We start from the raw sequence: 23,913 nt of genomic DNA, 5'->3' as shown, positions 1-23,913 counted from the left end.
GAGGAGCGGGGGGTCTCATCCTGGCTGAAGTGGGAGCCACTGGTGGTTCTAAAGCCGGGGGAACTGCGTGGCCAGCACTGCTCAGTCAAAAGGGAAGAAAAAAAAAAAAAAAAAAAAGGGAAGAGAAGAGAGGCCAAGAGACTGTAGAAAAGACTGTGGCAACAGGGGTGAGAGCTCGTTCTGCCTGTTTGGAGCCCAGATGCAAGATTATTAGCAACAACCTCCTTCTGCTTCCCAGGCAAGCTCAGCCCCATAAAACCCTGCACTGCTGCTCTCGGAGCTGGAGAAGACCTGCCAGCAGTGCCAAGTTCCCGAACCTCACATCCCGAGCCCATATGCCAATACCCGGGTGTGATAGCTGCAAAACGACGACCTTTAAGCACTGAGAGACAATTACTTGACAGCTAGAGGCACCCTCAGTTCACTCGTAAAAAAGTACACTTCCCCCTTGCCTCTTAAATCATTTCTATTTCCCCCATTTCATTCTTCAGCTCTTCACTGCCAACAATAACAGGAACAATAATAAGATTTTAAAATAACGGTTCTCAAACCCTGCACTGTGAGAAATAGGCGTTCAGGTAATTTTTGAGATCATCAACCTCATTAGGTCATTGATGTATAAAGAGTACAAAGGATAAAGCCCTCATCCTGCAGCACATCCGATAATACATTCAGAAGCTGTAGGACGGAGCTGAGCTGATGAACTCAAAGGAACACATCTCCCATTAAATGCAGAGGCACCTAGAAAAATGGTACAGGTGAACCAGTTTGCAGAGCAGAAAGGGAGACACAGAGGCAGAGAACAAACGTATGGACGCCAAGGGGGGAACGTGGAGGCGGGGGAGGGTGGTGGTGGGATGAACTGGGAGATTGGGATTGACATGTATACACGAATATGTATACAATGGATAACTAATAAAAACCTGCTGTATAAAAAAAAATTAAATAAAAATTTTTTTAAAAAGGGCACAAGGGTTTCCCTGGTGGCGCAGTGGTTGAGAATCTGCCTGCCAATGCAGGGGACACGGGTTCGAGCCCTGGTCTGGGAAGATCCCACATGCCGTAGAACAGCTAGGCCCGTGAGCCACAATTACTGAGCCTGCGCATCTGGAGCCTGTGCTCCACAACAAGAGAGGCCGCAATAATGAGAGGCCCGCACACCGCGATGAAGAGTGGCCCCCGCTTGCCACAACTAGAGAAAGCCCTCGCACAGAAACGAAGACCCAACACAGCCAAAAATAAATAAATAAATAAAATTAAAAAAAAAAAAAGAGCACAAAAAAATTAAAATGCAGAGGCACCACTTTATTTATACAGTCATTATTTTCCTATCAGCGTTTGCAACCATCCCCAACCCACCACTGCCGAGGTACCTTGAGCATCTCGGCACTTACCTGCTCTGTGTGTCCGGGTGATGACCCACGCAGGTGAGGGTAGCTGCTGTCTGAACACTGTCATTGTCAATTTCTTCCTGGACTGCCCACTGGTCTTCGCTGCTGACTCTCACTGCGGTTATTTTCACACCTGCTGCTGCCTTAATTCTGTGGGGTAGAAAAAAAAAAAAAAAAAAAAAAATATATATATATATATATGACCATTTTAGTTCAAAACAGGGAGCAAAAATAGGGAGCTAGAACAGATCTCCCCTTTCCTCTGGGACATGTAGGGAAGAGTGGTCATAATGCCTTTCCTTTGAAAACTAAGTGTCCTGTTATTTTTACAAGCGCCCCAAAGTAGGAGCCCCAGCGTTTCGCCACGTCTGTTAATTTTCTGTCTGATCGGTGTGTTGGGAACCAGATCGCTTTCTGTTTCAGGGGTCCTGTGGGCCGGAGACGAGACAGAGGTGTCTGGTAGGCGTGGATGGAATCTGGGGCCCGGTTCTTCCCCTGGGGATGGGGAAGGGCCCCCATGAGGTGGGAGGGTCTGAGAGGCTGCAGGGGCTATGCCAGCCCAGGGGATGGTACCATCCAGGGAACCAAGGGGGAGGCAGGCAGCACTGATCACACTGTGAAGAGGAAACAGTGGGACCATGTGGTCCTCAGAGGAGCAAAAGAAATACAGCATTCAGGCAGGCTAAAGTGGCCAAGTACTGCCTGGTACGATGTTTGCAGAACTCAATTCCCCAAGGAAGAATCCAAGGCCCCAGCTGCTTCATCCACTGAGCAAAGGCCAAAGAGAGTTCCCAGCCTGGACTGTCTGCCGTTTCTTCCCTGCTCCTAGAACGATCTTCATGTTGCTACTAACCAGAATACATCTCCTCTGTAACCACGGGGATTGCAAGGCAGCTTCCAAGTTCTCTGACAATGGCCTTGGGACTTGCCCAGATGCTGTGGACTTGTCTGGAGAACAGTCAGGAGGAAGACAGGGCCACGGAAAGCCAAGCTGCTTGCTGTGCCTTAACTAAATGTAAGTAATACGAAAAGGGTGTCATTGGACTTCCGGGTGCATGAACTAATGCTGCAGAGGGTCAGCACATGCTTGGCTGTGAAGGTACCTGACCCCCCTCTGCTTCCCAGAGGCCTGTGGACTAACGAGAAATGCCCAGTGAGGCTCTGGGCATCCTTTTCCACAGAGAAGGCAAAAGGAATGCCACGATGCAAAAAAATGGTATGTGTGCAGGAGTTACAGGAGCATCAGCAAAGACAGATCCATCAAGACAGACATTCCACCGCCACCAAAAACTCAGAAGCAAAGATTCCCTCCAAGAGATTTATTAATCAAATCCACACATAACAGCAGGGTCTAAGATGCAATTAAAAACATATGAATGAAGGTGAAAGGATACAATGGGAGGATACATCCACAAATCATATCTCTGATAAGGGTCTAGTATCCAGCATATATAAAGAGCTCTTGCAACTCAACAACAAAAAAAGACAAATAACTCAATCTGAAAATAGATGTTTCTTCAAAGAAGATATACGTGGCCAACAAGAACATGAAAAGATGCTCAGCATCATTAGTCAACAGGGAAATGCAAATCAAAACCACGAGATACCACATCACACCCACGAGGATGGCTATCATCAAAAACGGGAAAATAATAAATGTTGACAAGGATGTGGAGAAACTGGAACCCCTGTACACTGGCTGGTAGGAATGTAAAATGGTGCAGCCACTGCGGAAAACAGCTTTGCAGATGCTCAGAAAGTTAAACATAGAATTACTATATGACTCAGTAATTCTACTCCTGCATATAGACCCAAACGAATTGAAAACAGATACTCAGGCAAACCCTTGTACATGCATCTCATGGCAGCACTGTTCACAACAGCCAAAAGGCAGAAACAACCCAAATGCCCATCACGTGATGAAAGGATAAACAAAATGTGATATATACGTATCGTGGAATACTATTCAGCCACAAAAAGGAATGAAGTGCTGATACATGTTACAACGTGGATGAACCTTAAAAACATCATTCCAAGTGAAAGACGCCAGACGCAAAAGGCCATGTACCGTATGGTTCCATTTACATAAAATATCCAGAATAGGTAAATCCACAGAGATAGAAAGCAGATTGGTGGTTTCCAGGGGCTGTGAAGAGCAGAACACGGAGTAGCTGCTTAGCTAACAGGTATGGGGTTCCTTTTGGGGTCATAAAAATGTCTTGGAACTAAATAGAGGTGGTGTCTGCACAACACTGTGTACTAAACGCCAGTGAATTATTCACTTAGAAATGGTACATTTTATGTTATGTGAAATTCGCTTCAATTAAAAAAGAAAGAAAAGAAGAAAAAACAGGTGAATGGACCCTCCCAGGAGCGACTGAAACTTTAAAAAAGGATGTATCAAAATCCAAAAAAGACCCAAAGACGGGAATCCCTAAAGTCAGAATTTCAAGCAGCAGGAGAGAATGTTCTGGACTCAAGGGTTGTCCTAAAGCCCCTGATTTTGCTGCCAACCATAAAGAACCCCGGGGTGGAATTAGGGGACTCAAATACTTGCATACCTAATTAAATTTTTTAAAGTTTCTGTTTCCTGTATTCCCTTCTTATAGGACCTTGCACAGATGCTAAGACATACACCTGCTCGCTCTTGCATTTGGCGTTCCTGACCCCTTCCAAAGATTCAGGTGCCATTCTTTGTCCCAACTGGATGGTTCTTCCTGTTGAATTCTGGTGACTACATATGCTAACTCCTCAAAGCTTTCTTTCTTGCCATCACAAAGTTCCGGGAATTAATTTATGCAAGCCATGAATAGAGGCGTCCCATTGTGTCCCTGTTTCCAGCCATTCCATCTTGCTGCCAAAGGGGCAACTGGAGAGAACGTTCCAGAATGCATGTCTCCGTAAGCAGAGTCCTCCCACTGTCAAGAGCACCTCCTCATTTCTACCAGTACTTGCCACTTTAATGGCTTATCACATTCTTCCACATACACGGATCACAGAGCAATTTGACCAAGCAGCCCCATGGTCAGGATGATTACTATTGTTCCCAATGTCCTGATGATCAAACTGTGACCCTCACATCCCCAGAGGGAGCGACCAGCTGGAGGTCACAGAGCTAGACAGTGACAGAGCCAGGATTGGAAACCAGATCCCCTGACTCCAAAACCCGCTCCCTTTCCCTCCTACTCTGCCCCATGCACAGAATTCCCTGCAGAGGATACAAAATTAATGCACAGAAATCTCTTGCATTCCTATACACTAATGATGAAAAATCTGAAAGTGAAATTAAGAAAACACTCCCATTTACCATTGCAACTAAAAGAATAAAATATCTAGGAATAAACCTACCTAAGGAGACAAAAGACCTGTATGTAGAAAATTATAAGACACTGATGAAAGAAATTAAAGATGATACAAATAAATGGAGAGATATATCATGTTCTTGGGTTGGAAAAATCAACATTGTGAAAATGACTATACTACCCAAAGCAATCTACAGATTCAATGCAATCCCTATCAAACTACCACTGGCATTTTTCACAAAACTAGAACAAAAAAATTTCACAATTTGTATGGAAACATAAAAGACCCCGAATAGCCAAAGCAATCTTGAGAAGGAAAAACGGAGCTGGAGGAATCAGGCTCCCTGACTTCAGACTATACTACAAAGCTACAGTAATCAAGACAGTATGGTACTGGCACAAAAACAGAAATATAGATCAATGGAACAGGATAGAAAGCCCAGAGATAAACCCACGCACATATGGTCATCTTATCTTTGATAAAGGAGGCAAGAATATACAGTGGGGAAAAGACAGCCTCTTCAATAAGTGGTGCTGGGAAAACTGGACAGCTACATGTAAAAGAATGAAATTAGAACACTCCCTAACACCATACACAAAAATAAACTCAAAATGGATTAAAGACCTAAATGTAAGGCCAGACACTATCAAACTCTTAGAGGAAAACATAGAACACTCTATGACATAAATCACAGCAAGATCCTTTTTGACCCAGCTCCTAGAGAAATGGAAATAAAAACAAAAATAAACAAATGGGACCTAATGAAACTTAAAAGCTTTTGCACAGCAAAGGAAACCATAAACAAGACGAAAAGACAACCCTCAGAATGGAAGAAAATATTTGCAAATGAAGCAACTGACACAGAATTAATCTCCAAAATTTACAAGCAGCTCATGCAGCTCAATATCAAAACAGCAAAAAACCCAATCCAAAACTGGGCAGAAGACCTAAATAGACATTTCTCCAAAGAAGATATACAGATGGCCAACAAACACATGAAAGAATGCTCAACATCATTAATCATTAGAGAAATGCAAATCAAAACTACAATGAGATATCATCTCACACCGGTCAGAATGGCCATCATGAAAAAATCTACAAACAATAAATGCTGGAGAGGGTGTGGAGAAAAGGGAACCCTCTTGCACTGTTGGTGGGAATGTAAATTGATACAGCCACTATGGAGAACAGTATGGAGGTTCCTTTAAAAACTAAAAATAGAACTACCATATGACCCAGCAATCCCACTACTGGGCATATACCCTGAGAAAACCATAATTCAAAAAGAGTCATGTTCCACAATGTTCATTGCAGCTCTGTTTACAATAGCCAGGACATGGAAGCAACCTAAGTGTCCATCGACAGATGAATGGATAAAGATGTGGCACATATATACAATGGAATATTACTCAGCCATAAAAAGAAACGAAATTGAGTTATTTGTAGTGAGGTGAATGGACCTAGAGTCTGTCATACAGAGTGAAGTAAGTCAGAAAGAGAAAAACAAATACCGTATGCTAACACATATATATGGAATCTAAGAAAAAAAACAAAAAAGGTCATGAAGAACCTAGGGGCAAGATGGGAATAAAGACACAGACCTACTAGAGAATGGACTTGAGGATATGGGGAGGGGGAAGGGTAAGCTGTGACAAAGTGAGAGAGTGGCATGGACATATATACACTACCAAACGTAAAATAGATAGCTAGTGGGAAGCAGCTGCATAGCACAGGGAGATCATCTCGGTGCTTTGTGACCACCTAGAGGGGTGGGATAGGGAGGGTGGGAGGGAGACGCAAGAGGGAGGAGATATGGGGATATATGTATACATATAGTTGATTCACTTTGTTATACAGCAGAAACTAACATACCATTGTAAAGCAATTATACTCCAATAAAGATGTTAAAAATAAATAAATACATACATACATACATACATACAGCAGTGTGCGCGTGTCAATCCCAAACTCCCTATCTCTTCCCCAGAAGAAATACATTCTAATTATTTTTGCCTTTGGATGGTTCTGAAGCCCCAGGCATTCCTACCTGCCTAGGAGAGCTGGATGCTTCTAAGGATGAAGGTCAGGGAGGTGGTGGAGTTAGCGATGATGACAGTGAACTAACTGTGAGAGTTTGGATGCCAATCACTGAACATCTGTGACTCAGTTTCCTCATCTTCAAAATGTGTGTAATAATAATATCTACCTGTAGTGTTGCTTGTATGAAGATTAAGTGAATCACTGTATATAAAGTGCTTAGAAGAACACCTGGGGCAAAGAAACTGATCAGCGTTAGCTATTATGATGTTTCTCACCATGAACTACTGCATACTCTCCAGAGGTCATACACTCAGGCATCAAGCCCCCTCCCTGTGAGATGTCCTTTGTAACTGCTCTAAGTCTCCACGCAGGACCCCAGCCACCTCCTCTCTGGATATGATTTCCCTCATCTTACTCCTTTTCCTTGGCAGGAAATTCCTCTCATATCCCAAGACGGAGCAAACCCTCCATTTGCCGTAGTAAATCCTTTTTTTTTTTTTTTTTTTCCATAAAGGTTACTCTACACTTGAACCTTCGACACTTTGGGTTCAAAGGACACCAGTGTGCACCTGACAAAGTCTCAGAAATTTTCTGTGATTGTAGTTGACCAAACAAATAATCCAATTCTGGTTCATGTCTAGTCTACTTCAATGTCCAGAAGTGGGACCAGCTTTAGAAGTGGCTCACCACAAAGGTTCAAATGATGTCCCCACTTCCCTAGGCACCTGACTCCGTTCAGGTCTCACATATGTGGGTTTTGTGAACCGATAGGCTCTCTTCTTGTGGTCACAGTGTGGCTGCAACAGCTCTGGATCTCACCTCCTCATCCACAAGGGAAAAGCAAGACTCTCTCTCCTAGAATAAACTCCTGGAGCCAGGTTTTCATTGGTTGAATTTGATTTGAGTACTCAACCTTGGACCTATAACTGTGGCCTGGGGGGGGTGAAAGGACAATGCTTATTGGTTTGCCCAGTCAACGACTATCCTGCACTAAGAGTGAAATTAATCCCATCTGAACCACGTGGGAGGGGTTAGCAGGGAGTGGCTCCCAAAAGGAAATTCGAGTTACAACAGAAGAAATGGATGGTAGGAATCAAAACCACAAGCCTGAAGCCAAATTATTGAGGTTCTGCCTCCCTCCTACATACAAGTTATAAAATTGTTCCAAAATCCCAGTTCTTGGTCCAAATCCTTCCCAATTTTAGATTCTATTTGTTGGAACAATCTAAGCCCAGAAAAATCCATGTCTTGAATATTCATTAAGTTTGTTTTAGAGAAATATTTTTAGGCTTGGTGATATTCTTAACTCTTGTTATTTAAAAACTACAATAATCTAAACCTTGTGACAACGATTAATGGTCTCAGCCCTGTAATGAGCTTGAGGGATTTGGGGGCTGATCAAGGGAAAGATATGACCACAAGGTGGCAGTAGCATGCAACAAGCTTTACCTAGGCAACAATTTGACAAGTTTGTGTGATGCATAAGTCCCTCATAGCCTAAGACCTTCCAAATGACATGGCATGAGGGCACCTAGCCAGAAGGGGAGGAGGGCAGGGAACCCCAGGGAGAAGAGGATCAGAGAGGGCGCTTACATGTCACTAAGCAGCACTGTGGGATGTCTCCAGGTCAAACAGCTCCAAAGGGCAGCTGCAGCTTGAGGTCTATGGCTAACAGACATTGGGAACAGTTTTTCAGGGTATGCAGAGCAGGCTCTAAATGGCTAAAATAGGCTTATTTAGGGTATATTGAAAACAATTAGATGCGTAAAAAATTGAGTTTGGCTCTTGAGCTAACAGGTCCCAGTCTGCTATGAAGAAATAAACAACACAGGGGCCAACCTACAGGGACCATCTCTGGCTCATTTATATAACAACTACTTCCTGACATTCACAAAAAAAACTTACATTCATACTTTGATAGGGTCTTCATTATACAACTATTTGTTATCTGTATTCTTGAAGTTAAGGGATTACACAGAGGAGAATACATTGGCAGACTAAGAAACTATCAATACTTGTCGATGAACTGAGCCTTAAGGAAATCAGTCCCCACTGTCACTTGACCCTTGGTTGACGGTGACACCGACCGCAGCCCTGCTGCAGCATCTCTGCCTTTGGTAAGGGTGGGCTGTCAGGCTCTGCTGATCGTCAGCTACAAATACAACGCAAACGCAATGCACATCCATTGCAAAGTGAAACCGCTGAATCTTGTAGCATTGGAGGACTGACAAATGCCAGCAAGGCTACTGAGAAAGAGGACCCAGCAGAGATCCACCAACCACCCCTCAAGACATATCTACTGACAGTTCACAAGTGAAGAAGGGAAAATCAACAAGAAAAGATAAGTGCTTCCAACTAGAGCAGTCTGCATAGCAAGGCAGAGTGAAGCTCTTGGGGAAACTGGGGAAGCCCTGAAATACTTCCGCTAAGTTGATCCTTTTTGTGACCCTGTTGGCAATGTCAAGTGTGAAATGAAAAATGCAATACTGTGCAGTTATATAAAATTGGAGGAAAATAACAACAAAAAATTGTCAACGGGCAATGCATGCTTCGTTCCGAGCGGCACAGAAAGGGAGTTACTGAGCCTGAATTTTGTTTACTGTAAGATAAAACAAACTTGTTTGTTTATCTTTATTTCATTTCTCAAGGAAGAAGAAAAATCCCAATCGCGTTTCCTTTTTCTCAAGATTTTCTACATGATTTTACGTTCCCATTTACGGTGGATTAATTTTCATTGGCCAAATATTCTCAAATTAAAGAAAAGCTTCCCATAACTAACCTGTAGCTTTAAATGGCAATGGTCTAAAAAATGCATATTTTATGGTGTGTAATACGCTAACATTCTGTATTGGCCAGGAGCTGGCTTCCTCGTGGTTCCTAAAACAGCACGTGTCTTCCTGTCTTTAAACCTTTGCTCTTGCTGTTCCCTCTGCCTGGAAAGGTCTCCCCTGACACCCACAGGACTCACTCCCTCATCTCCTTCAGGTTTGGGCAAATGTCATCTCTTTGAGCTTTTTCCAGACCACCCGATCGAAAAAAAAAGCCCTATTTAATACCCCGAAACTTTGCTTCCCTTGTTTATTCTCTGTATTCCCCCACTGGATGGAAGCACCAGGAGAGTGGGGAGGGTTTTTTTGGGTTTTTTTTTCTTTTAATGTTTTGTTTCCTGCATTATCCATGGTTCTGAGAGCCACGCCTGGGAAACTGGAGGTGCTTAATAAATGCTCGTAGAATGAAAGGTCTCCATCTAAGGTGCCATCTGTCTCTGGGTGCTCCATAAATATCAGACTGAGGACTGAAGATGTCCAGTAAGGGACAAAAGCTACCAAGGTCACAGGAGGGAGGCATTGGAACCCTATGGACCAGAGGTTCTCGGGCTTTTAAGCACATCAGAATCACCTAGTTACAGGTATCTGGATCCTCCAAAGATTGTGATCCAGTAAGTCTGGGGCGGAACCCAACTGTGCTATGTTTTTCAACAGGCTGCCATTCTGATGCAGGTGGCCCCCAGAACATTCTTTGGATAAGAGTGCTTGGGACACATTTCAGACAATCACATTCTGTCAAGGAGAATAATGCCAGGGAGCATCTGGTGTTCGCATCACTTTCTGAGATAAGCCCAGCCCTGGGCGCTGGAGCACTTTCAGGATGCGTAAAGATACTTCTAATTTGGACTCCCCGGCAAACCGCTTTCTCTGTGATAAATTAACCACAGAGAGAGATGCGCGCCTCTCCCACTAGGCACCTGGAGGCTGGCAAAGGCAGGCTCTGCTGAGAGCTCATTTCAGACCACGATTTAAACTTGGAAAGATTACAGGGCAGGGGAAAGAGTCAAGGCGAGGAGGCCACCATGCTCATGACCACAGAGCAGGTGGGGGGCTCTCTCTGGTCCAGGTGGCTGAACCTGGATGTTGAGGACAGATATTTTTGGTCTCAGTTAGAAAGAGAACAGGAGCCAGCTTGAAGGACAGACAGACCACCAGTGCTGGAAAATCACATCCAACAGAGCAGACTGTTGGAGGGCGTGGATTTCAGCCCCGAGAACAGGGACATGCAAAGTGGGACCTTTATGCAAGTGAGAACGTTCCCAAAGTAACACATGCTGATTCCCATGGGGCTATCTCCCCTCTCTTGTCTCACATTTTAATTTAATCTTTCACCCAAGAAAGTTAAAAATTAAGCAAACTATACGTATAGCTTTTGACAAATCGGAAATTTGACAAATCACTCCCTTCTTCACACTTCCTAAGGCATTAAGATAAGCACATCCAAAACCCTGCCTTGGCCCCAGACATCCAAAACCAGCAACAACAACAAAAATGACTGGATCCAGCCTACAGCGTGTCTGACTTAGCCACTTAATTGTTTCTGGTCCATACCGTGCGTGGCAGACAAACTCTGGGGTGGTCCACGATGACCCCCGACTCCGGGTGACCATACCTCTGTTGAATCCTTTCCCCTTGAGTGTCGGGAGGGCCTGTGACCTGCTTCTAGCTGGAATAGTAGGATAAAAGGGATGAAATGTCATTCCATGGTTCCATTACATTTTATAAGACTCCATCTTGCAAGCAGACCAGCTCCAGGCAATCTCTCTCCCAGGTGTCTTTGAAGAAGTAAGCAGCCATGTTGGGACACCCATGTGGCAAGGAGCTTGGGCAGCCTCTAGCAGCTGAGGGCCAACAGCCAGTAAAACCCCAGGGCCCTCGGTCCTACAATAGCAAGGAAATACACTCTGCCACCAACACCAGTTCATACGGAAGCCGATTCTTCCCCAGTCGAGACTCAGATGAGAATGCTGGCATTTAAAGGATTTAGGGGGATTTCCCTAGTAGTCCAGTGGTTAAGACTTTTGCCTTCCAATGCAGGGGGTGCAGGTTCGATCCCTGGTCGGGGAGCTAAGGTCCCACACGCCTCGGGGCCATAAAACAGAAGCAATATTGTAACAAATTCAAGAAAGACTTTAAAAATGGTCCACATCAAAAAAATCTTTTAAAAAATTAATAAATAAAGGATTAGGGCCAGGATGCTAATTGCCCTGCTGTGAATGGAACAGTCCTGCCCCACTCCACATGCCAATCGTGCCCCCACGAAGAAACACTGTAGACACCTGATTTTTCAGCCTCTGTAGAGATAATATCCCCACCACCACCTGCCCCCAACACAAATGCCTGGGATCGCTTTCCCTGGCAAACTGGACCCCAGGCTGAGCTGCAGACACTCCCTAACTGCTCTGCCCTTGTCCCCATGTGGAGCACATGCTTATTCTTCAGTGTCAGTGGACCTGAGGGGAAGCAGCCCCCCTACAAATTCGGGATGTGCTGTGTCACAGCCATGAAGCCAAAATGTGCCACAATTTCAAGACCATTATGGTGGTACCATCAGGAATATAGTCTGTTCACCCACTTTAACTTCTTTGCAAAGCCCCAAGTGTTGGCTCCCACCATGAAACCCAGTTCACCTTCAGATCACATTTAAACGTCTGACACAACAAAACACAGAAAGTTTTACCCTCTGATTCCCAACCACTGCCTCTGATCATCATGTCCCACAGAGTGAAGTCAAAGACAATGTGCGCCTCTCTGACAGCAGAGCTGTTCAATACACACACACAAAACAGAGAAACACACACACACACACACACACACACACACACCCATGAGCGACCCACGCAGCAGGGGCAGGGAGGTTGATAATTTCTCAGGGCCCGATTAATGGCTTCTCACGATCCAATTAACAAGGTAATATTGTTTTATGGGAACCTAGGATTAGTAAATGTACAGCCATTAAGAACCAGAAATGCTTTTGAAATGAAAGGGATTTTGGAAAGCAGATACAGTCAGCCTCAGGGCTTTGGAATTCAAATGTGACTGAGAAGTATTTGATTTAATTTAAGGTCTACACACTGCATACCTACCACATGTCAGGCATTAACCACCTACTATGTGCAGGAGAAATAGACAGCCCTACAAAACAGACAGACAGAATAGTGAAGTTAAGACCACATTTCTGATAAAACTTGGACTCTAAGAGAGAAAGAAAAAAGGACACAAGAGAACACACCTGGACTCCTGCTGTGTGACCCTGGAAAAGTCATTTAGCCTCTTTGTGCCGCAGTTTCCTTATCTGTAAAATGGGGCTATTAATAATAGTACTACTGCACAGTGTCATTGCAAGGATTAAATGGAGACGGTACACACAAAATGCTTAGAACGGAGCCTGGCATATAGCAACTATGCAGGGTTCACTATGCTGGTGGTGGTGACAGGAATGCCCACGTGGTGACCCCATCCCAGCTCTAAATACTGACATTTCAAAGGACCATCCCTTGGTGTTAAAATGCTCCAGAGACAGACTGAGAAGTGCAGAAAAGCGGTCACGAGAGTTATCCAACAAGCTCCCAACCCTGGTCATCGGATCCACAGAAGACCAGGTGGACGAGTCTACCCAGCAAACCATCCTCCTCTTCTGAGGCAGCTCCTACCTGGGCTTCCCTTGGGAGCGACTTATGCTCAGTCCAGGTATGTCAGGCTAGGCTGACCCCACCCTTGGCTTCAGGAGTTGGTATGTGTAGCCATTCAAAGCATTGTGTCCTCCTGGACAGTGGTTGGTTCAAGAAGGAAGCATGTGACTCAACCAAACCAATCAGCATATCCCATCCCCTGAATTGATCGGCCCAGAAACAGACATGTCACCCAGAATGTTTCAGGGAGAGTTGAGCCCAGCTCTCTTTTCACTAAGCAATAAGTGTTGCAAGAGCCCACCACCTGCCTGAGAATGAAACCAGCAGGGGAAAGCAAAGGTAAGAGGTGGAAAGAGATGGCTTTCTGGTTACACTGTCTAAGCACCTGGATCCAGCCAGACTTGAGGTTGTCTTTCAGTTACATGAGCCAGTAAATTCCCTTCAAGCCACTTTGAGTTGGGTTTCTTCTATTTGCATTTGAAAGTGCACTGACAAAAACAGCCAGGTTCTGACATTTCTACCACTCAGAGTACCAAATAAAATCCTCCCAAAGTTCACAGACGATACACATATAAAGTTACCACCTGTGATGCAAGGACAGGAGAACAGATGGTGAAAGGATGTTCAATATTTCCAAGTCCTTGTGAGCACAGAGAGCAAATATTAAATAAAGGGAATCTACAGAAACAATCAGAGATCCTCTCCCTTTGTGATATCCATCCCAAATAATAAACAAAGCTAAGGTATAAAAATTCAATTCATAACTCAAAAATAACCTGACCTTTTATGGAATTAAACTCATTTTCTGTCAAACCTATTTTTTTAAGAATGTTTAGTGATATAAATTTTCGAATGCCTAGTAAAGAATCGTTTCCTCATAGTAATTTAAAGCATTTTGTGAGCCACTATGAATTTTTTTCCTCTCCAACCTGGACACAAGCAAGGGATCACCCTGTTACATTGGATATTTCCTCTCCATGAAAACTTGTCAGTAATTTTCAGTAACTTGGTATTTACAGCTCCTGAGAAATAAATTCTCTCTCTCTCTTTCTCTCTCTCTCTCTCCCTCTCACTCACACATACACACACACACAAATCCATTTTCCCAACTTCATCTACCTTCTAGAGTATGATGATCCACAAAGTTATTTTTACAACACAGAACTTTCTAAGTCCCAAATGCATAGCTACATGAACACTTGAAATCACCTCTTAGAAGTCTCAAAGGAAAATCAAACTCAACACATCCAAAACTGAACTCACAATCAACTCAGCCAAAAATAAAAACAAAAACCACCTTATTTCTCTTGTCCTCTTTGAGAAAAGACCACTCTCTTAGTTCAGGATGCTATAACAAGATACCACAGACTGGGTGGCTTAAATGACTGAAATTTGTTTCTCACAGTTCTGGAGTCTAGGAAGCCCAAGATCAAGGTGCTGGAGATTCAGTTCCTGAGAGCCCTCTTCCTGGTTTGCAGACAGCTGCCTTCCAGCTGTGTCCTCACGCGGCAGGGAGCAGAGGGGGAAAGAAAGCTCTCTCGTGTCTCTTCTTATAAGGGCACTAATCTCATCATGAGAGCCCCACCCTCATGAACTAAGTGTCTCCCAAAGGTCCCATCGCCAAATACCATCGCACTGGGGTTTGGGATTTTCACAGATCAATGCAAGGTGGGGAGGCAGGGGGACACAGACATTCGGTCCATAGCAACCACCATTCAGTCCAGGGCAACCACCATCCACCAAATCGCTGAAACCAGAAACATGGGCATCAACCTTGACAGCCTCCTTTCTGTAACTGCCTCCCATATCCAGCCCATCAGCAAGTCCCCTGCCATCATCCTTGTGTGCGTCACTGTTGTAAGCACCCTGCAACCACTGCTACAAGCCACAGAGCAATCAGGGTGAGCTGCTCCAAATCCTGAGCCATCAAAATTCCAAGCTTAAAACTCCTCACTGGTTACCACCTTTGTTAGAAAAAGTCTGAAATCCCACAAGACCCTGCATGGTCTGGACCATGATTAAGAGATCACAAAATTGCCCGGCAGAGGCAGTGGCTAATAGCGTAGTGGCTGAAAGCACAGACTCTGGAACCAGACTGCCTGGATTCAAATCCTGGCTCTAGCATTTATCTACTCTGCGATCTACTCAACCCCTCTGAGCCCCAGTTTCCTCATCTGTAAAATGGAAGCACAGAAGCCATCTCATAGGTGTCATATGAGGATTGAATTTTAAGCACTTAGCAGGTGCAATTTTAATTCTCTCTTTAGGATCGTGGCTCTGTGATTTCCTACTGGTCCTTCTCAGTTCCTCGGAAGCCCCAGACTTTCCCTGCACCTGGCTATACTGGTTAGTCTCTGTTTCTCCTGCAGACCCTTTTTCTATCCTTCTCTTCTCATCCAGTACCGCTAGAGGCTGACAGCTGTGCACAGCATCAATGGAGGCCCCGTGTCCTCCCTCTGGCTTCCAGTTGGGTTCAATCAATAGAAGGCACAGCAGGAGATTAGATGGTACGAGAAGAGAAGTTGGGGTATTAATACCCCTGGCTTCTCCCTGCTGGTGACGGTGGCTGAGATCCCCTCTCTGTGAGCACAGCTCCTGTGGTCCAGCCCTGTCCTCCAACCTCTGCTCTCCCTGGGTTCCTGCAATTCCTCCCTACCCTTGGGCCAGTTACCACCTTGACCCTGTCCCCACTTAGTCAAAGCCCCTCCATGAAATTCTCTTTGGGGTACCAGCTCTTTCCCACCTGAACCCTGAATGCTTCGGGCCTTTGCAAATACTCTTCCTTATGCCTGAAACTTTTCCCTCACACCACCCTCCACCTCCAATTATCCAGGTCATTCCTTTCCATCCTTCAATTCTTAATCAACACCTCCTCAGGGAAGCCTTCCCAGGTACACAGGACTGAGTTAGTTTTTTTCTTTTACGGCACCTCGATTTTCCCTTCCCAGCACTTATCACAGCTAATATTAAATAATTATGATCTGTGTAAGTTTCTATATACATTATGGTGCCCGAGACTGGAAGACTCACACCAGCAGAGACCACATCGGGCTTGTTTGATCACATCCTCCACTTCCTACGCTGCTTTGCACACACATGGTACTCAGTGCACACTTGTCGAATTAATCAATCACACAATGAAATGCAGTGGGTCCCCGTAACTGGACTGACCGGGCTTCATCCAACACAGGAGGAAACAGAGCAGTGATGCCCAGGCCAAGCCACTTTTGCTTCTCAACCTAAGGCAGATGCGCTCAGAAGAGGCCTACGCCCGCATCTCTCTGATGCTGAGCTGGTTGCTAATTACGAAGGCTCTCTAGTCAAACGTGGTGTTGGAGCCTCGGTGGCAAATTCGGGCACAGAGGCAGGCTGAGCCTGGCAGGGAAGCCGGCGTGGATTCCGAGGCCCCGGGACGAAGTCTGACCCCGTCCTCGTGTGTGGCTTATAGTAGCCGCAGAAACAGTGGCTCACGTTCGGTTACCACCCGAACGCTTGCCAAGGACTTTCACACGTATTTTCTCATTTGTTCCTCGTGAAAACCTGTGAAACTGCCACAGAGAAATGATTCACACGCCCACAATCACACAAGTGGGCAGACACAGAACCGGGGCTGCATCCCTGTGGTCACGGGTCCCAGCTCACGGCTCCTCCCAGGAGGACGCCAGCCAGCCCCGCCCCCAAGGACTTTGCATCCTCCGGGCTGTTTGTCAGGTGAAGTGCTCCAAACATCTTCCAGGGTCCCTTTTATCCAGATGGAAAATGCCTGAAAAAGCACTGCAACAGAGGAGTTAAGAGCACACCTCCAGACCCGGATGCCTTGGTTCAAAGCCAAGTTTTGCTACTTTCTATCTGTGTAAGTTAACACTAATTATTTTAACCTCTTTGGGCCTGTTTCCTGTCTATAAAATGGGGATAAAGTGCCCACTTGGATGGTAGCCTTCAGTATTAAATGCGTGAATGTATTTACACCCCACAGTACAATGCCTGACCTGGCATATGGCAAACAAGTGTGCATTCACCCCCTCTGTGCACCTTCTAACCATCATCAACCCAACCTGTCCTCATGAAATAACAGCTAGCCTTGGGGAAAGGTGGACATCTTATTCCACTTTGTTCCACCTCCCACCGGCCCGTGGATGGGGGGCAAGACATGTCATAGGTATGACCCTCAGTCCACAAACTCATTGTTTTCTTTACTTCCTAAAATTCAAATTAATTTTCATTCTCAGCCCCATTTGGCCAGGCTGGTTTAAAAATAAAAACTGAAGGTAGTCTTGCCTGAGGTTTTGTCCTCCACTCTAGGGATGGAGGAGGGGTGGGATTCTGTGGATGGACAAAGATGGGAGGGGGCAGAGGCTATGGGAACTTCCGTTCTTCACCGACTGTCCCTGAGATGTCCGTCACGGCGGCTCCCGTGGCCCCTCAGGTCAGGGGTGGGAGTGGGCGTGGGGCAGTGTCTTTACTACTTCTCTGCCAGCCTTGGGGCTAGGAGGCTTCTAGAAGGCTACCCAGGTCCCAGCTCCTCTGACCCATGATTGTAAACTCAAGTGCCTCCAGGGACCAGGCAGGTATAAAGGTGAGTAACTGGACGGGTGGACACTACAGTGAACAGGTAACTAACTCACATGCCCCAACCTAAGGGGATGCCCGTGAGAAACCTCTGCCTTCAACACGTCAAAGGAGCCCTCCGGTAACAAGCCCTTCCGCCCACTTGGTTGTGCCCCGTATGTAACTCCACTTCGTATCCACTGAAATGCAGCGGCTCTGCAGCCCCGAGGCTGCTCTCTGGGAGGTGTTCCCAGAGCAGTTTCTGCTCTCTCCATCCCAGGACAGTGTTCCTCCATTTACTCAGCCCAGGAGCACAATCTCCCAAGGCCACGCTGACACAGAGTCAAGCACATACATACACACACATGCACAAACACACACACGATCCTTCAGTCAAATCCCTGTTTTAATGCTGCTGTGACCAAAAAATGAGCCATTAGTTCAGATCCTACAGATGCAAAAAAGCTGGGTGACACATCAGTTATCGACTGCGGTAACTGTGGGAGCGTCAAAGACCAGGGAGACCAAGCTGCAGGCGACACTGCCTTGCTTGGCGTCCTGCCAGGGACAATTCTGTCCTCTGCACACAGACCAGAGACCCATCTGTTCTTTGATGAATGAACAACCAGAGAACCCCGCTGGGTACCTGTGTTCTAGGCTCCTGTATTTCTAGTTGTGTCTGTGAAATAAGCTCCAAAGTTACAGAGACTTGGAAAGTGAGAAGCAACCATATTTCTTAATCTTCCTTTCAAAAGCGAGACTTCCTATGCAATGGGTCATGAACGCACCCTGAGCGGGAAAAAAGCAAGTACTGTAAAGAGACCAGATTTCTGTCTGGGATATTCAAAGCCATGGATAACGCAGCTCAGGGTGTTCAGAACTGCCTTAGGCACAGTCTCCCCTGTCCAGCAGACTCTTTAACTGTGTGTCATCTCTTCAGAAACAGCCCTCAGAGACAGATTATAAATATTACACATCCACGGTGTGGAGAAAAGGGAACCCTCCTACACTGTTGGTGGGAATGTAAATTGATACAGCCACTATGGAGAACAGTATGGAGGTTCCTTTAAAAACTAAAAATAGAACTACCATATGACCCAGCAATCTCACCCCTGAGCATGTAGCCAGAGAAAACTATAATTCAAAAAGATACATGCACCCCAATGTTCACAGCAGCACTATTCACAATAGCCAAGACGGGGGGCAACCTAAGTGTCCATCAACAGAAGAATGGATAAAGATGATGTGGTACATATATTCAATGGAATATTACTCAGCCATAAAAAAAGAATGAAATAATGCCATTTGCAGCAACATGGATGGGCCTAGAGATGATCATACTAAGTGAAGTAAGTCAGACAAAGACAAATATCATAAGATATCAGTTATGTGTGGAATCTAAAAAAATGATACAAATGAACTTATTTACAAAACAGAAATAGACTCACAGACATAGAAAACAAGCTTATGGTTACCAAAAGGGAAAGGTGGGGAAGGATAAATTAGCAGTTTAGGATTAACAGCTACACACTACTATATATAAAATAGATGAACAACAAGGACCTACTGTATAGCACAGGGAACTATATTCAGTATCTTGTAATAACCCATAATGGAAAGGAATCTGAAAAAGAATATATATATAATTGAATTGCTTTGCTGTATACCTGAAACTAACACAACATTATAAGTCAATTACACTTTAATTTTTTTAAAAATACACATCCAGAGGCATATGAGACAAGAAGCCCCAGGTCTTAGAGAGCTGGGGATTTATTTCAAACTTGGGTAACAGTTGCTGTGATACCAGCTAAATCATGACACTGCTTGTTGCGACACCAAAGCTGCATCTCCGAGGTGCCTTCATCTGGTGAACTGTTCTTACCTCTACAGAAGCAAAAACTTAATCAGATAGGATTGGATCTGGGAAAACCCTCCCCCTTTCTATTCCTCCTAAAAGCCAAGATTATTCCCACCCCGGAGCCTGACACTGGCTGTGCCCTCTCAGCTCTCCCGGTGCTCCGTCATTACGCCCATCTCACTGGATTCAGCCTCTTCACTCATTGATGTACCCTGTCTTGTGTCCACAGGCGTTTTAAACAGCAACAAACAAGTCATTAAGTAGAGAACAAAAGGCAACAAACTGTTAAGAACAAACATGCAAAAGCAAGCAGAATCTACTAATTTGCTCTTCTGTGATGGGCATTTTTTTCATTAGCCGGCAATGCTACAAAATCACTTTTTTTTCCTTTTTTACTGGGGTATAGTTGTTTTACAATGTTGTGTTAGTTTCTACTGTACAGCGAAGTGAAGTAGAGTTCCCTGTGCTATACAGCAGGTTCTCATTACTTATCTATTTTATACATATTAGTGTATAAATGTTAATCCCAATCTCCCAATTCATCCCACCCAACTTTTCCCCCCCTGGTGTCCCTATGTTTGTTCTCTACATCTATGTCTCTGTTTCTGTCTTTCAAACCGGTTCATCTGTACCATTTTTCTAGATTCCACAAAGATGTGGATGGACCTAGAGACTGTCATACAAAATCACTTTTAATACACCGCTCCCCGATTCAGAAGACATCAAGAGTCCCAATGCTGACCCATGTCCAGACCATTCTTGGCCAGATATTCTCTCTCCTCACCAGCGAGCTGACCTTCCCTGCCTCCCACTGTGGGGCCATCTGGACTTGGCTCCATTCAAAACCAGCAAGTACTCCAGTTCTTGTTTGGCACAGAAAATAGGACCACCATAAACACCAGAGCACCAAGGGCCTCACCTATGAGGATGTAAGCTCCACAAGATCAGAGAACTACATCCTTCCCCACTACAGAGTCAGCACAATAACAGTACCTGGCAAATGGAAAGCACTCAAATATTTGTTGAGTTAATAAATGAATGAATCTCCCACAAGAGAAACAGTATATGACACTGATCTGCCTCCCATGGGTTAAATGAAAAACATACTATTAAGACCCTGGCATTCCTTGGAAACTTGTTCAAATAAATCCCTCGTATTTCTTTTAGTTGCCAAACCTACTCTAAAGTACAGGAAAGTCACAACAATAATGGTGTTTTTCCCCATTCTTTTCTGTAGCCTGAGAGTTACATCAGGTCTGTGTGGAACACAAATTTTATCGGCATCTGTTCTCATGTGACCTAGAACATTCTAGCTCCCTGTTACTAAAAAGGCTCCTTCTGGACAGAAAGTGCAAGGGCATCAACAAACACCAACAATAGGGTCCATCAGGCAGCCTCCAGCTGCCAAGCCCCTTGGCAGGATGGGAAACAAGGGGCTCAGGGGGGCTTCCCTCGACAGCCCAGAGGTGGGAAGCAAAGAGCTAGGGGCCAGGGCCCCGCCACCCTTGGACATCCAACTCTCAAGAGGCCACATACAGTTTTTTCATCCCATCAGATGTAGTCAAGGAAGGAACAGAGATAAAAACCAAGCTTTCATCTCGCCAAATTTTAAAATACTTGCAACTCATTCAATTTTTTAAATGTTTTTTTTTTTTAATTTTATTTTTAACTGTGTTTTCAGGACGTGGGACAAACACCTAAGGGCACATGAGAATATCTTAGGTGGCATGACAAGGACATAATATTAAATAATATGGAGTTGGAAAAAAGAGAGTTTCTAATTTTTATCAACCCTTTTGAATAAATCAGGTGGAAAGTTCCAGTTGAGTGTCTTAATGTCTTTAACCCCCTCTAACACATGCAAATCTCCCTTTTAAACAGAGAAAACTAATGAGCCCCCAAATCAAGGCATTTTAGAGCCTGCCACCATCTTGCTTGAATGTTACAACACTGGCTTTTGTGCATAATTATTATTACAGTTGCCTTCTATTTACAGCAAATGATACTGGTTTTCCATTTATAGAAGAGATATAAAGTTCCTGTTATAGGTAAATTCAAGAAAAATATGAGCTGATTTAAAGAAAAATATTAATTGAACAGCAGTACTGGTGTTACGTACAGGCAGAAGAAATGGTGAAATCTCATGGGAAAAAGACAATGCCAACTGCCCAGTCCCTCTGGTCAGGATTCCCAAGGTAAATAGGTTTAGGTGATAAACTCATTCCTACCATAGCTACACATTTATTTTAATGTGTACTAGAAAAAAAAATAAAGCCAGAAAATCAAGAGATTAATCTTCTGCCTTAAGGGAGCAATATAACATTTTTTATTTTGAGATAAATGTATTGCCCCCCCCCAAAAAATGGATATCAATTGAAATGAAAATAGTAAGGGAAAAAGAGTTTGGGTTGGTGGGTAGGGATGGGAAAACTGGAATTCTGGGAAACGCCAGTTCCAGGGATGACCTGGACCAGCTCTCACAGGCAGCCTCACACCCTGCAGCTGCACCCAGAGGTCTTCAAGCTGCAAATCAAAGAGGCAATTTTCTACCACAAGAAAGCCCTGTCTGGCTCAACTCAGCGGAGGGCAGAGGAATCTGAGAATCCCACTCCAGGTTAGGTTTGCTCAAGCGCTCAGAAGAAAGAAGGAAACCTAATCTGGAGGAGGAATCGAGCTGCTGAGAAGGAGCTGAGTTTGTCTTCAGTTGTCAAAGTACTCCGCTGGGGAACACAACAGCACCCTGCCTTCACCTGTCTGCATCTCCTCTGTCTCTGCCGCTGGTGAACAGCCAAGAATGGGAAGCCACAAACAGAAAGGACTTTCAAGCAAAGAGAAGGCAAAGAAAACAGATTTTTCAAGAGCAAAACACCCACAGCTTTCACAAATTTAGACTGAGCTAGAATAATCTGAAGAGTGGTTCAACCCTGAAACACATTTCAAGAGCAATGTTATCAAACTGGGCTTTAGTGGAATTTCTGGGCATCTGATTACAGCCATCAAACCACCTATCTTTCCGGGGCTTTTAAACATTTCAAGGGCCTCTGTATTTGGGGTACATCTCAGCTGTTCTAATGGTTTTATGATTAAGAAACTGAGCCTCAGAGAAGTGAAGTGACCTGAGTAAGGTCCTGAAGAGCCAGGTCTAGAACTCAGATGTCCAACTGCTAGGTGTCTTTTATCTCCGCCATCCAATATCATGCTTCATTAAGAAGGCAGTAAGAATGCACTTCTTCATCCTCTTGCACCAAATGTCCTGTTAAGAATTATCATTCAATATCCTGGGACCATCTATGGGAACGAAAAAAATAAAACCAAGTGATCTCAACTAGAATAAAAAGAGATGGTAAACTGCACTGAGAAACTACATTTGCCTTTGAAGAAAAGGTGAACCATATCCTACTTTTGTTTCTATTTTAGGAATCTAAAGATATTGGGGGCACAATGGAAATTATTTATGTTTGCTATAAAATCATGTGATAATAACCTAAAAAGTCAAACACTCAAGGAAGTCTGTAAGTTACAGTTCTTTGCTTGTACACAATAGAAACCCCATCTGGCCAGCTCATGAGAAAGAGATTTATAAGCGAGATTGCTGGGTCATATGGTAGTTCTATTTTTAGTTTTTTAAGGAATCTCCCACTACTGGGCATATACCCTGAGAAAACCATAATTCAAAAAGAGTCATGTACCACAATGTTCACTGCAGCTCTTTTTACAATAGCCAGGACATGGAAGCAACCTAAGTGTCCATCGACAGATGAATGGATAAAGAAGATGTGGCACATATATACAATGGAATATTACTCAGCCATAAAAAGAAATGAAATTGAGTTATTTGTAGTGAGGTGGATGGACCTAGAGTCTGTCATACAGAGTGAAGTAAGTCAGAAAGAGAAAAACAAATACTGTATGCTAACACATATATATGGAATCTAAAAAACAAACAAATAAAATGGTCATGAAGAACCTAGGGGCAAGATGGGAATAAAGACGCAGGCCTACTAGAGAATGGACTTGAGGATACGGGGAGGGGGAAGGGTAAGCTGGGACAAAGTGAGACAGTGGCATGGACATATATACACTACCAAACGTAAAATAGCTAGCTAGTAGGAAGCAGCCGCATAGCACAGGGAGATAAGCTTGGTGCTCTGTGTCCACCCAGAGGAGTGGGATAGGGAGGGTGGGAGGGAGATGCAAGAGGGAGGAGATATGGGGATATATGTATACGTATAGCTGATTCACTTTGTTATAAAGCAGAAACTAACAGACCATTGTAGAGCAGTTATACGCCAATAAAGATGCTAAAAAAG

General features: G+C 44.4%; 1 protein-coding gene across 2 annotated transcripts in view; it reads right to left on the bottom strand.

Annotated features, from left to right (window-relative positions):
• Window positions 1-23,913, bottom strand: part of TMEM132B (transmembrane protein 132B) — a 420,187-nt gene that overhangs the window by 191,657 nt on the left and 204,617 nt on the right. For both annotated transcript variants that reach the window (XM_082353216.1, XM_082353215.1), the window contains one exon: window positions 1,395-1,541. In XM_082353216.1, the coding sequence (XP_082209342.1) occupies window positions 1,395-1,541 (147 nt within the window). The remainder of the gene's footprint in view (window positions 1-1,394; window positions 1,542-23,913) is intronic.

This window comes from Balaenoptera borealis (genome assembly GCF_965194805.1).
Source record: "Balaenoptera borealis genome assembly, chromosome: 14".
In the NCBI taxonomy this organism is placed as follows: Eukaryota; Metazoa; Chordata; class Mammalia; order Artiodactyla; family Balaenopteridae; genus Balaenoptera; species Balaenoptera borealis.
Note: the sequence above shows the minus strand (reverse complement) of the source record. Positions and strands in the feature narration are given on the sequence as shown.